The sequence below is a fragment of the Aquarana catesbeiana genome, linkage group LG06 (assembly GCF_042186555.1).
Source record: "Aquarana catesbeiana isolate 2022-GZ linkage group LG06, ASM4218655v1, whole genome shotgun sequence".
NCBI lineage: Eukaryota > Metazoa > Chordata > Amphibia > Anura > Ranidae > Aquarana > Aquarana catesbeiana.
In genome coordinates, this window is record NC_133329.1 from 59178166 (window position 1) to 59192940 (window position 14775).

General features: G+C 57.5%; 1 protein-coding gene across 1 annotated transcript in view; it reads right to left on the reverse strand.

Moving 5' to 3' along the window:
- Positions 1 to 14330, reverse strand: part of LOC141148495 (hydroxyproline dehydrogenase-like) — a 29568-nt gene extending 15238 nt beyond the window's left edge. The window contains exon 1 of the mRNA XM_073636015.1: positions 14010 to 14330. Within this exon, the coding sequence (XP_073492116.1) occupies positions 14010 to 14249 (240 nt within the window). The 5' untranslated portion in view covers positions 14250 to 14330. The remainder of the gene's footprint in view (positions 1 to 14009) is intronic.
- Positions 14331 to 14775: the final 445 nt, after the last annotated feature.

A 14775-nucleotide genomic window follows, 5' to 3' on the forward strand; every position in this document is an offset into this window, starting at 1 on the left:
GTTGCTAGGGACCCATTGCAATTTCTGCCTCTTAGATAAGTAACCACTGATAGCAATGATATTCTTCCCACTGATCACCAATGTAAGGGGCAGTCTTCCCACTGGTCACCAATATATTTACATAGTTAGGCGAGGTTGAAAAAAAGACACAAGTCCATCAAGTCCAACCTATGTGTGTGATTTTATGTCAGTATTACATTGTATATTCCTGCGTGTTGTGGTCGTTCAGGTGCTTATCTTTTTTTTTTTTTTTTAATTATCGATGCTCCCCGCTGAGACCACCGCCTACGGAAGAGAATTCCACATCCTTACCGCTTTTACAGTGAAGAACCCTCTACGCAGTTTAAGGTTAAACCGCTTTTCTTCTAATTTTAGTAAATGGCCGCATGTCTTATTAAATTCCCTTTTGTGGGAAAAGTTTTATCCCTATTGTGGGGTCACCAGTACGGTATTTGTACATTGAAATCATATCCCCTCTCAAGTGTCTCTTCTCCAGAGAGAACAAGTTCAGTGCTTGTAATCCTTCCTCATAACTAAGATCCTCCAGACCCTTTATTAGCTTTGTTGCCCAGAACTGGACAGCATACTCTAGGTGCGGCCGGACCAGAGTCTTGTAGAGCAGGAGAATTATCGTTTTATCTCTGGAGTTGATTCCCTTTTTAATGCATGCCAATATTCTGTTTGCTTTGTTTGCAGCAGCCTGGCATTGCATGCCATTGCTGAGCCTATATCTACTAGGACCCCCAGGTGTTTTTCCACCCTAGATTCCCCCAGAGGTTCTCCCCCCAGTGTATAGATTGCATTCATATTTTTGCCACCCAAATGCATTATTTTAATTTTTTTTTAGATTAAACCTCATTTGCCATGTAGTTGCCCACACCATTCATTTGTTCAGATCTTCTTGCAAGGTTTCCACATCCTGCGGAGAAGTTATTGCCCTGCTTAGCTTAGTATTGTCTGCAAATACAGAGATTGAACTGTTTATCCCATCCTCCAAGTCGTTTATGAACAAATTAAATAGTATGGGTTCCAGCACAGAACCCTGGGGGACCCCACTACCCACCCCTGACCATTCCGAGTACTCCCCATTTTTCACCACCCTCTGAACTCGCCGTTGTAGCCAGTTTTCAATCCATGTACTCACCATGTACTGTATGGTCCATGCCAACAGACCTTATTTTGTACAGTAAACATTTATGGGGAACGGTGTCAAATGCTTTTGCAAAATCCAGATACACCACGTCTACGGGCCTTCCTTTATCTAGATGGCAACTCACCTCCTCATAGAAGGTTAATAGATTGGTTTGGCAAGAATGATTCTTCATGAATCCATGCTGATTACTACTAATGATATCGTTCTTATTGCTAAAATCTTGTATATAGTCCCTTATCATCCCCTCCAAGAGCTTACATACTATTGATGTTAGGCTAACTGGTCTGTAATTCCCAGGGATGTATTTTGACCCTTTTTTAAATATTGGTGCTTCATTGGCTTTTCTCCAATCAGCTGGTACCATTCCAGTCAGTAGACTAAAAAAAAAAAAATAGGAACAATGGTCTGGCAATTACTTGACTGAGTTCCTTAAGGACCCTTGGGAGCAAGCCATCTGGTCCCGGTGACTTATTAATGTTAAGTTTTTCAAGTCTATTTCTAATTCTGTCCTCTGTTAGCCATGAGGGTGCTTCCTGTGACATGTCATATCAGTTAACCACTTAAGGGCCGAGCCTCTTTCTGAGATGTGTTGTTCACAAGTTAAAAACAAGTTTTTTTTGCTAGAAAATTACTTAGAACCCCCAAACATTACACATTTTTTTTCTAACACCCTAGAGAATAAAATGGTCGTTGCAATACTTTATGTCACACCGTATTTGCACAGCGGTTTTACAAGCGCACTTTTTTTGGAAAAAATACACTTTTTTGAATTAAAAAATAAGACAGCAGTAAAGTTAGCCCAATTTTTTTTTATATTGTGAAAGATAATGTTACGCCGAGTAAATTGATACCCAACATGTCACGCTTCAAAATTGCGCCCGCTCGTGGAATGGCGACAAATCTCCATAGGCGACGTTTAAAAATGTTTACAAGTTGCATGTTTTGAGTTACAGAGGAGGTCTAGGGCTAGAATTATTGCTCTCACTCTTCTGATTGCGGCAATACCTCACATGTCTGGTTTTCACCGTTTTCATATGTGGGCGCTGCTCATGTACTGAAGCAAAAGTCCAGAATAGAAACCTGTGCCTGAAAAAAATCCTCAAAGGATTGTCTTACCTCTACATCTTCCCTTCCAGGAGAGCTGAATTCAGTTTCCAGGTAACCCTTCCCCTGGGTGGAGTGTCTGAGGCATTCAGAGTCACAGACAGCATACAGTGGTCAGAGAACTCCACCGCCCTCAACTCAGGAAAGCAGAGTTCTCCTTTAAAAAAAAAAAAAACCTATCTATCCTACCCTGACTATTCCCTCTCTGAAATGCACATCTACCAGGCCTGCTTGTCTAACCATATCTCTAAGAAAAACGCTATCGTAACCCAGCCTGTCTACAGAGCCTCTCCTGTCTTCAGGCCTAATTATGGTGTTAAAATCACCTCCAAAGACAACCTGCTGGGACATAAAAAGGAAGGGCTTGACCTCTGTGAGGAGGCATTTCCTGCCCCATTTTGACTGCGGTCCATAGATATTGATCAGGCGCAGGTCCTGCCCCCTAACAGAGACGTCTAAGACCATGCATCTCCCCATTTCTACCTCAATTACCCGCCGGCATGTTACCATATCGGTTTTAAAAAGGACCTCAACTCCGCTGCAGGGCTCAGCCGCAAGAGACCAAAAGGAGGGACCGCATCTCCACTTCCTTTTTGCTAGATGGACATTGGCCAAAGTATTGAGCCAGGTCTCTTGCAAAAATAAAATCTCAGCATCAAACTCGCTGAGCAAAAATAAGGTAATATCACGAGCTCTTACAGATTTAATGCTGGCGACATTAATGGTCGCCACCTTTATCAGCGTGGGAACTGCCATCAGGATAATTGGGGTAGTCGTTTCTTAACCTTTACCACACTCTCATCACCAGAAACAGCTCTCTTTAGACTACTTGACTCCCCGTCATCCATGGATGATAAAGAGAAAGATAGATCAGACATCTCATCATCCGACAACACTTGAAAAGTATTACCAAGAGGAACCCCTCCTGGGTCCGACTCTGAGGAAGAAATGACCACTTTACTTGTCTTCCTCTTCTTCTTTTTCTTCCTCCTAAACTTCTCCCACCCCTCATCATCCGAATCCCCCTCAACAGAGGGTGAGACATGGGATATGGACACCTTTCCCTCAACCCCTCCCCCATCCAACACCCCCACACTCCCCTGAACATGTTTGCGCTGTTGAGGGACAGGGACTGGAGGCTGAGAGGGAAGATTCGCTAAACCTGCCCCCCCCCAGCAGCTTCTGCTAGTCTGGAGGATCTACGTACAGAAGGATTAGGGACCACCACATGGGGGACAGATATAGGGACCACATTACTAGGTGAAACAGAATCCGAAACAACAGATGTAACAGACACAAGAGGGACAGACTCAGGGACCACATCACTGGGGCAAACAGAATCTGGAACAGATGTAACAGACACAGGAGGGGCAATAACAGTTTCCTCCCTAACTTTAGCGGCCTCATCCTCTTTATCGAGCCTCTGCAGCTCAGCTGCCAATCCTGGCGAGGTATGTAATGCCTCCGGGCACTGACTATAAGCATGACCAAGCTTCTGGCACAAATTACATTGAATCTCTGTACAATCTTTGGCCAAAATGGCCCAAATCCTGGCATAGTGAGCATTTCTTGCGAGTACAGGTAGATGCAAAATGGCCTTTGTCACCACATTTATTACAGACCTTAGGCTGACCCTGGTAAAAAATGGTCAGCCTATCCCTCCCCAGAAAAGCTGAACAGGGCAGGTGTTGAACTACATTGCCCAGCACCCCCAATTTTATTGACACTGTCGAGGCCCCTGTCCATATCCCATGCTGATCAAGGACCTTCTGCAGTGCAGCGAGGACCTCGCCATATCGGCGTAGCCATACTATCAAATCAGCCTCTGGTATGGATTCATTACACACCAGGATCGTCACCGATTTTATCAGAGGCTGCCTCAAAATCACCTTTGGCACCAAACCACTCCACTGAGGAAGGCCCTTGCACCTACTATACCTCTCCCAAAATAAATCCAGACCCTCAGGCTTTACAAAAGGACAAATCATACTCATAACTCCCCACTGGGCAAATCTAAGCAAATATATCCAAGGCTTTAAACCCCATTTCTAAAACCAACTCAGCCACCCTCCCCCTTACTGGTGGGGTCCCCTCCCACTTCAACTGAACCACATTCCTCCTCCTGTACCCACCAACCATCCCACCACCAAACCTCCCCAAATTGTGACTAGTATTTACAAAATTCCCTCCACCCTCCTTGGTGCGACTCCCCAGAACAGACGCATAACTGCCCATACTCCTCCTTGCAGAGGATCCATCTGTGCGATTAGAAACATCAAAAACAACTTTGGCAGATGATTGCACAGATTTGAGATTGGATTGCACACCTGATAAATCTTTCCTCCTGGGATGGACAGGGGGACTGTGGGATGGACGGACGGACGGACATGGGGGACTGTGGGACGGACGGACATGGGGGACTGTGGGACGGACGGACGGACGGACATGGGGGACTGTGGGACGGACGGACGGACGGACATGGGGGACTGTGGGACGGACCGACGGACATGGGGGACTGTGGGACGGACCGACGGACATGGGGGACTGTGGGACGGACCGACGGACATGGGGGACTGTGGGACGGACCGACGGACATGGGGGACTGTGGGACGGACCGACGGACATGGGGGACTGTGGGACGGACCGACGGACATGGGGGACTGTGGGACGGACCGACGGACATGGGGGACTGTGGGACGGACCGACGGACATGGGGGACTGTGGGACGGACCGACGGACATGGGGGACTGTGGGACGGACCGACGGACATGGGGGACTGTGGGACGGACCGACGGACATGGGGGACTGTGGGACGGACCGACGGACATGGGGGACTGTGGGACGGACCGACGGACATGGGGGACTGTGGGACGGACCGACGGACATGGGGGACTGTGGGACGGACCGACGGACATGGGGGACTGTGGGACGGACCGACGGACATGGGGGACTGTGGGACGGACCGACGGACATGGGGGACTGTGGGACGGACCGACGGACATGGGGGACTGTGGGACGGACCGACGGACATGGGGGACTGTGGGACGGACCGACGGACATGGGGGACTGTGGGACGGACCGACGGACATGGGGGACTGTGGGACGGACCGACGGACATGGGGGACTGTGGGACGGACCGACGGACATGGGGGACTGTGGGACGGACCGACGGACATGGGGGACTGTGGGACGGACCGACGGACATGGGGGACTGTGGGACGGACCGACGGACATGGGGGACTGTGGGACGGACCGACGGACATGGGGGACTGTGGGACGGACCGACGGACATGGGGGACTGTGGGACGGACCGACGGACATGGGGGACTGTGGGACGGACCGACGGACATGGGGGACTGTGGGACGGACCGACGGACATGGGGGACTGTGGGACGGACCGACGGACATGGGGGACTGTGGGACGGACCGACGGACATGGGGGACTGTGGGACGGACCGACGGACATGGGGGACTGTGGGACGGACCGACGGACATGGGGGACTGTGGACGGACCGACGGACATGGGGGACTGTGGGACGGACATGGGGGACTGTGGGACGGACATGGGGGACTGTGGGACGGACATGGGGGACTGTGGGACGGACATGGGGGACTGTGGGACGGACCGACGGACATGGGGGACTGTGGGACGGACATGGGGGACTGTGGGACGGACCGACGGACATGGGGGACTGTGGGACGGACATGGGGGACTGTGGGACGGACCGACGGACATGGGGGACTGTGGGACGGACCGACGGACATGGGGGACTGTGGGACGGACCGACGGACATGGGGGACTGTGGGACGGACCGACGGACATGGGGGACTGTGGGACGGACATGGGGGACTGTGGGACGGACCGACGGACATGGGGGACTGTGGGACGGACCGACGGACATGGGGGACTGTGGGACGGACCGACGGACATGGGGGACTGTGGGACGGACCGACGGACATGGGGGACTGTGGGACGGACCGACGGACAGGGGGGACTGTGGGACGGACCGACGGACAGGGGGGACTGTGGGACGGACCGACGGACAGGGGGGACTGTGGGACGGACCGACGGACAGGGGGGACTGTGGGACGGACCGACGGACAGGGGGGACTGTGGGACGGACCGACGGACAGGGGGGACTGTGGGACCGACGGACAGGGGGGACTGTGGGACCGACGGACAGGGGGGACTGTGGGACCGACGGACAGGGGGGACTGTGGGACCGACGGACAGGGGGGACTGTGGGACCGACGGACAGGGGGGACTGTGGGACCGACGGACAGGGGGGACTGTGGGACCGACGGACAGGGGGGACTGTGGGACCGAAGGACAGGGGGGACTGTGGGACCGACGGACAGGGGGGACTGTGGGACCGACGGACAGGGGGGACTGTGGGACCGACGGACAGGGGGACAGGATGACAGTGGGATGGACAGGGGGATAGGATGACAGTGGGATGGACAGGGGGATAGGATGACAGTGGGATGGACAGGGGGATAGGATGACAGTGGGATGGACAGGGGGATAGGATGACAGTGGGATGGACAGGGGGACTGTGGGATGGACGGACAGGGGGACAGGGGGACAGTGGGATGGACAGGGGGACAGTGGGATGGACAGGGGGATGGACAGGGGGACAGTGGGATGGACAGGATGACTGTGGAATGGACAGGATGACTGTGGAATGGACAGGATGACTGTGGAATGGACAGGATGACTGTGGAATGGACAGGGGGACAGTGGGATGGACAGGGGGACAGGATGACGGTGGGATGGACAGGGGGACAGTGGGATGGACAGGGGGACGGACGGACGGGGGGGGACTGTGGGACGGACGGACGGGGGGGGGGACAGTGGGACGGACGGACGGGGGGGGGGACAGTGGGACGGACGGACGGACGGGGGGACAGTGGGACGGACGGACGGACGGGGGGACAGTGGGACGGACGGACGGACGGGGGGACAGTGGGACGGACGGACGGACGGGGGGACAGTGGGACGGACGGACGGACGGGGGACAGTGGGACGGACGGACGGACGGGGGGACAGTGGGACGGACGGGGGGACAGTGGGATGGATGGACGGACGGACGGACGGGGGGACAGTGGGACGGACGGACGGACGGGGGGACAGTGGGACGACGGACGGACGGGGGGACAGTGGGATGGACGGGGGGACAGTGGGATGGATGGACGGACGGACGGGGGGACAGTGGGATGGATGGACGGACGGGGGGACAGTGGGATGGATGGACGGACGGACGGGGGGACAGTGGGATGGATGGACGGACGGACGGGGGGACAGTGGGATGGATGGACGGACGGACGGGGGGACAGTGGGATGGATGGACGGACGGACGGGGGGACAGTGGGATGGATGGACGGACGGACGGGGGGACAGTGGGATGGATGGACGGACGGACGGGGGGACAGTGGGATGGATGGACGGACGGACGGGGGGACAGTGGGATGGACAGGGGGACGTCGGAATGGACTGTGGGATGGACGGACGGGGGGGGGGGGGGACTGTGGGATGGACGGGGGGGGGGGGGGGACTGTGGGACGGACGGACGGACTGACAGTGGGACGGACGGACGGGGGGACAGGATGACTGTGGGACGGACAGGGGGACAGGATGACTGTGGGACGGACAGGGGGACAGGATGACTGTGGGACGGACAGGGGGACTGACAGGGGGACAGGATGACTGTGGGACGGACAGGGGGACAGGATGACTGTGGGACGGACAGGGGGACTGACAGGGGGACAGGATGACTGTCTGTGGGACGGACAGGATGACTGTGGGACGGACAGGGGGACAGGATGACTGTGGGACGGACAGGGGGACAGGATGACTGTGGGACGGACAGGGGGACTGACAGGGGGACAGGATGACTGTCTGTGGGACGGACAGGGGGACTGACAGGGGGACAGGATGACTGTCTGTGGGACGGACAGGGGGACTGACAGGGGGACAGGATGACTGTGGGACGGACAGGGGGACTGACAGGGGGACAGGATGACTGTGGGACGGACAGGGGGACTGACAGGGGGACAGGATGACTGTGGGACGGACAGGGGGACTGACAGGGGGACAGGATGACTGTGGGACGGACAGGGGGACGGACAGGGGGACAGGATGACTGTGGGACGGACAGGGGGACGGACAGGGGGACAGGATGACTGTGGGACGGACAGGGGGACGGACAGGGGGACAGGATGACGGACAGGGGGACGGACAGGGGGACTGTGGGATGGACGGTGGAATGGACAGGGGGACAGACAGAGATGGACGGACAGGGGGGCGGTGGGATGGACAGGGGGGCGGTGGGATGGACAGGGGGGCGGTGGGATGGACAGGGGGGCGGTGGGATGGACAGGGGGGCGGTGGGATGGACAGGGGGACGGACGGACTGTGGGATGGACGGACGGGGGCACAGTGGGACGGACGGGGGCACAGTGGGACGGACGGACGGACGGGGGCACAGTGGGACGGACGGACGGACGGGGGCACAGTGGGACGGACGGACGGACGGGGGCACAGTGGGACGGACGGACGGGGGCACAGTGGGACGGACGGACGGGGGCACAGTGGGACGGACGGACGGGGGCACAGTGGGACGGACGGACGGGGGCACAGTGGGACGGACGGACGGGGGCACAGTGGGACGGACGGGGGCACAGTGGGACGGACGGACGGACGGGGGCACAGTGGGACGGACGGACGGACGGGGGCACAGTGGGACGGACGGGGGCACAGTGGGACGGACGGACGGACGGGGGCACAGTGGGACGGACGGACGGACGGGGGCACAGTGGGACGGACGGACGGACGGGGGCACAGTGGGACGGACGGACGGACGGGGGCACAGTGGGACGGACGGACGGACGGGGGCACAGTGGGACGGACGGACGGACGGGGGCACAGTGGGACGGACGGACGGACGGGGGCACAGTGGGACGGACGGACGGACGGACGGGGGCACAGTGGGACGGACGGACGGACGGACGGACGGGGGCACAGTGGGACGGACGGACGGACGGACGGGGGCACAGTGGGACGGACGGACGGACGGGGGCACAGTGGGACGGACGGACGGACGGACGGACGGGGGCACAGTGGGACGGACGGACGGGGGCACAGTGGGACGGACGGGGGCACAGTGGGACGGACGGACGGGGGCACAGTGGGACGGACGGACGGGGGCACAGTGGGACGGACGGACGGGGGCACAGTGGGACGGACGGACGGACGGACGGGGGCACAGTGGGACGGACGGACGGACGGACGGGGGCACAGTGGGACGGACGGACGGACGGACGGGGGCACAGTGGGACGGACGGACGGACGGACGGGGGCACAGTGGGACGGACGGACGGACGGACGGACGGGGGCACAGTGGGACGGACGGACGGACGGACGGACGGGGGCACAGTGGGACGGACGGACGGACGGACGGGGGCACAGTGGGACGGACGGACGGACGGACGGGGGCACAGTGGGACGGACGGGGGCATAGTGGGACGGACGGACGGACGGACGGGGGCACAGTGGGACGGACGGACGGACGGACGGGGGCACAGTGGGACGGACGGACGGACGGGGGCACAGTGGGACGGACGGACGGACGGGGGCACAGTGGGACGGACGGACGGGGGCACAGTGGGACGGACGGACGGACGGGGGCACAGTGGGACGGACGGACGGACGGGGGCACAGTGGGACGGACGGACGGACGGGGCACAGTGGGACGGACGGACGGACGGGGGCACAGTGGGACGGACGGACGGACGGACGGGGGCACAGTGAGACGGACGGACGGACGGGGGCACAGTGGGACGGACGGACGGGGGCACAGTGGGACGGACGGACGGGGGCACAGTGGGACGGACGGACGGACGGACGGGGGCACAGTGGGACGGACGGACGGGGGCACAGTGGGACGGACAGTGGGACAGGATGACAGTGAGATGGACAGGGGGACGGACAGGGGGACGGGATGACTGTGGGACGGACAGGGGGACGGGATGACTGTGGGACGGACAGGGGGACGGGATGACTGTGGGACGGACAGGGGGACGGGATGACTGTGGGACGGACAGGGGGACGGGATGACTGTGGGACGGACAGGGGGACGGGATGACTGTGGGACGGACAGGGGGACGGGATGACTGTGGGACGGACAGGGGGACGGGATGACAGTGGGACGGACAGGGGGACGGGAGGACAGTGGAACGGACAGGGGGACAGACAGAGGTGGGACGGACAGACGGGGGAACAGTGGGACGGACAGACGGGGGAACAGTGGGACGGACAGACGGGGGAACAGTGGGACGGACAGACGGGGGAACAGTGGGACGGACAGACGGGGGAACAGTGGGACGGACAGACGGGGGGGGACAGCGGGACGGACGGGGGGGACAGCGGGACGGATGGGGGGGTGAATGACAGCGGGACGGACGGATGGGGGGGTGAATGACAGCGGGACGGATGGACGGGGGGGGGGGCAGCGGGATGGACGGGGGGGGGACAGCGGGATGGACGGGGGGGGGGGACAGCGGGATGGACGGGGGGGGGGGGGGGACAGCGGGATGGACGGGGGGGGACAGCGGGATGGGGGGGGGGGGGGACAGCGGGACAGACGGGGGGGGGGGGGACAGCGGGACGGATGGGGGGGTGAACGACAGCGGGACGGATGGACGGGGGGGGGGGACAGCGGGATGGACGGGGGGGACGGACGAGGGGACAGGGGGATGGACAGTGGGAGGGACGGGGGTGTGACAGGATGACAGTGGGATGGACAGGGGGATAGTGGAATGGACAGTGGGACGGACAGGGGTACAGTGGGACGGACAGGGGGACAGGATGACAGTGGGATGGACAGGGGGATAGTGGAATGGACAGGGGGGCGGACAGAGATGGATGGACAGGGGGATAGTGGAATGGACAGGGGGACGGACAGGGGGACAGTGGAATGGACAGGGGGACGGACAGTGGAGGGGACAGTGGGACAGTGGGATGGACAGGGGGACGGGGGACAGTGGGAGGGACGGGGGGACAGTGGGACGGACAGAGATGGATGGACAGGGGGACGGACAGAGATGGATGGACAGGGGGACGGACAGAGATGGATGGACAGGGGGACGGACAGAGATGGATGGACAGGGGGACGGACAGAGATGGATGGACAGGGGGACGGACAGAGATGGATGGACAGGGGGACGGACAGAGATGGATGGACAGGGGGACGGACAGAGATGAACGGACAGGGGGACGGACAGAGATGAACGGACAGGGGGACAGTGGCATTTGACAGGGGGACAGTGGAACGGACAGAGATGGACGGACAGGGGGACAGTGGGATGGACAGGGGGACAGACAGAGATGGACGGACAGTGGGATGGACAGGGGGACAGTGAAATGGACAGGGGGACGGAGGCATGGACAGGGGGACAGTAATGGACTGTACATACCTCTCTCCTGCTGTCCCGTTCTATACGCTGTGGGTTGCACTTGCTCCCTGTAAACTGGCTGCTCCTTCTGCTGGGCTCCTGCAAGAGCGCTGCATTGACAGGTGCGAGGGGTTCAGGGCGGCCGCTGCTTTGCTCTGCATGCAGAGAGAGGAACTGAGGGAGCCAGAATTAGGGGGCGGGGCTGAGGTGGACTGAGGATCGGCGAAAGCGCGGTGGAGGCGCGCTGCTCAGCGCAGGGCAGCACTGGGTAAGCCTCGCTCAGCAGACGTCACTGGTTGCTAGACGTGAGGCAGGGCGGCCCTAGCAATCAGTTAGTTCAGCTGAGCGAGGCAATGTTTATCAGGGTGGCGGAATGTTTTTTTTTTTTTTTTCCATTCCGGGACACTGTATTGTGCCGGAATGAAGGTGCCCGGGACACAAATATGCATTAAGGGACAATCCGGGACACATGAGCACCCTACTGCTGTCCCCATACACACATCACCTCCAGGCAGACTTTTCTCCTCCATCAGGACAGGACTTTTAGATGAGCAGAGTGAAGGTTGTTCTAATACAGCAACAGGTGAATCATTGCAGGAGACTTCCATGGCTGTCTCCACGCGCTGCTCCCCTCCCCCACCTGCATCAATCAGCCCAGGTGAAGGTGAAATAGGCTCTTTGGAGCTGGCAGCCATCTTGCTTGTAGAACTACAGGTCTCAGCAGGAGCAGCAAAATCCATGTCCGGGGTGCATAATACAGATCCATCCACATTACTCTGTTGGTCTGATGACACCTCTGTCAGGGGTTTTCCCTCTATGTCTGCAGAAGGTTTCTCCACAGCAGAGACTCCAACAGGCAGCTGTTTGCAGAGCTCCTTCTCTTTCTGTTCCTCAGCCGGGACACCATCCACCACAGCCAGTGGGGCAGACATGTGGGAAGAAGGCAGCACAGCGCACTGGGATTTTTCCACCAATGCTGGCTCTGCTGATCTGTAACCCCTCTGCTCATCCTCAGGGACTTCCGATGGTTCACTAACAGACCTGTCTGCCCTTAGGGGTGACTCCATCTGTTGGATGAACTTTAGGGTGCCATGTTAACTCTCAACCCCCTGGCTGGCTTCTGCTGGCGATTCCCCAGCCTGACATGGGGGGAGAGGTGCAGAGGCAGATGAAGCCGGGATGTCTGTTACCTGCAGCTGCTGATCCACAGAACTCACCAATGTCTGGCTGGCAAATCTTCTGTCATTTTTAAACTTTTCTGCAAAAGCTCCACTTTTATCTTTCAATTTCTCCAAAAATAAAGATTGTTTCTTTACCTTCTCCTCCATCTGCTGTAACTCTGGCTTCATGGCCAAACGATTCTTACTCCAGGCCTGGAAATACTTGGCCCTGAAGTTTTTATGTTGATCTTTTAAACATTTAAGTTTCTCCTCAGCCCTTCCAGTTGCCCGAAAACGGTCAATGATCTTCTGTCTGTAGCTATCCACATTCTCACCAGGGCCTGGACCCACCGTCAGATCCTCCACCTCCTTCTCCTCACTAGGCCCCGTATCATCAGGGGAATCCCTCCAAGGGCCTCCCCCAGGATCAGGCATTATTCCTGGGCCAAGCTAGCAGGCAAGGCCCAGGCTTGAAAAAGGCTGGTTCTCACAGAGAGCTCCTTGGGTGTGTCCTCCTCCTCCTCCCCACTGACCACCAATGTAAGGGACATTTTTCCCACTTCCAGGGAAAGAATATAAGGATCATTCTTTACACTGACCACCAATGTAAGGATCATTCTTTACACTGACCACCAATGTAAGGAGCATTTGTTCCACTGACCACCAATGTAAGGACATTCTTCCCACTGATCACTAATGTAAGGGACATTATTCCCACTGATCACCAATGTAAGAACTTCATATTTGTTTCAACATCAAGTCTAACATCCACCCCTCCCCCAGTATGTGTGAAGAGTGTTTGTGTGTATAAAAGTTAGCCCGGGTTGTTTTATCTCCATTCTTTTATTGGGACAACATTGTCATGATATTTTAACAATGTAGGTGAAGGTTTTAACAGTTTTTTGGCTATTAGCCATATGTTATTTGTTTTGCCTTTTCTCAATTAATACATTTTGTATCTATACCACTGAGAGTTCCATATTGAAGCCTCTTTACAAACTTGCTTGGCTTGCTTCCCTTTCTCTGTAGAGCGTAGCTAAACAGAATGAATTTTGCAGATTCAAATGAAAGTTACCGCAGTGATATAGGAGCTTCATTTCTTCATGGTGTCTGTAGTTCTTCCACAAAAAGTGACCTACCTTCTCAGAATTCTTCACCAGGCTGGGGAAGGAGCACATCCGAAATATAAGAAGCCCCCTCATCACTTCCCAGCGGCTCTTCAGTCTGAAGACCCTTCCATCAGAAAAATTCAGCGTGGAGCTCGCCCCTTGAGCTGGCGCTTTGTGACAAGACCTTCCTATACAGGTCAATGACAGAGTCCAGGATGGAAGGGGGACCAGGGAAGACCTGAGATGCAGAGACCGGCCAAGAGTCCACATGGTGAGAGCAGATCCTGTCCTACACCTGACAATGAGACAGACAGGAGTAGGAAGGAGGGGTTGTCCAGCAGCTGGAAACTCCCAGGACAGAAGGGCACGGGAAGACACCAGCTGGTGGCTGTGTAAATAGGTGGGTGACCTCCCAACCGTGACAGGTTAACTCAGGCCACCATAGAAACAATCCAATATCTGCAACGTGCCCAAAATCATTCACTTCTCCAAACTATTATTTTCTACAAATTTCACAGGATTTGTACATAGTCACGGGATAGCTCCTGAGAAATGCTTAGGCAACGTTGAAGCCCCATAGAGGCAATGGAACTACAAATCTCAGCAAGCCTTGGCACATGGAATGGTTTCACTCAGGCCCGGATTGGCCATATGCCCGATGGTCCTGGGCTGCCAGATCGCATGTCATTTTGTGTCCTGGCTCTGACTCCATAGGCAGCTGCTTAGACCAGCCCTGCTCACCCGCCGCCGACCTCTGTGTGTTTTAAATAAAAAAAAATTACAAAATGAAAAAAAA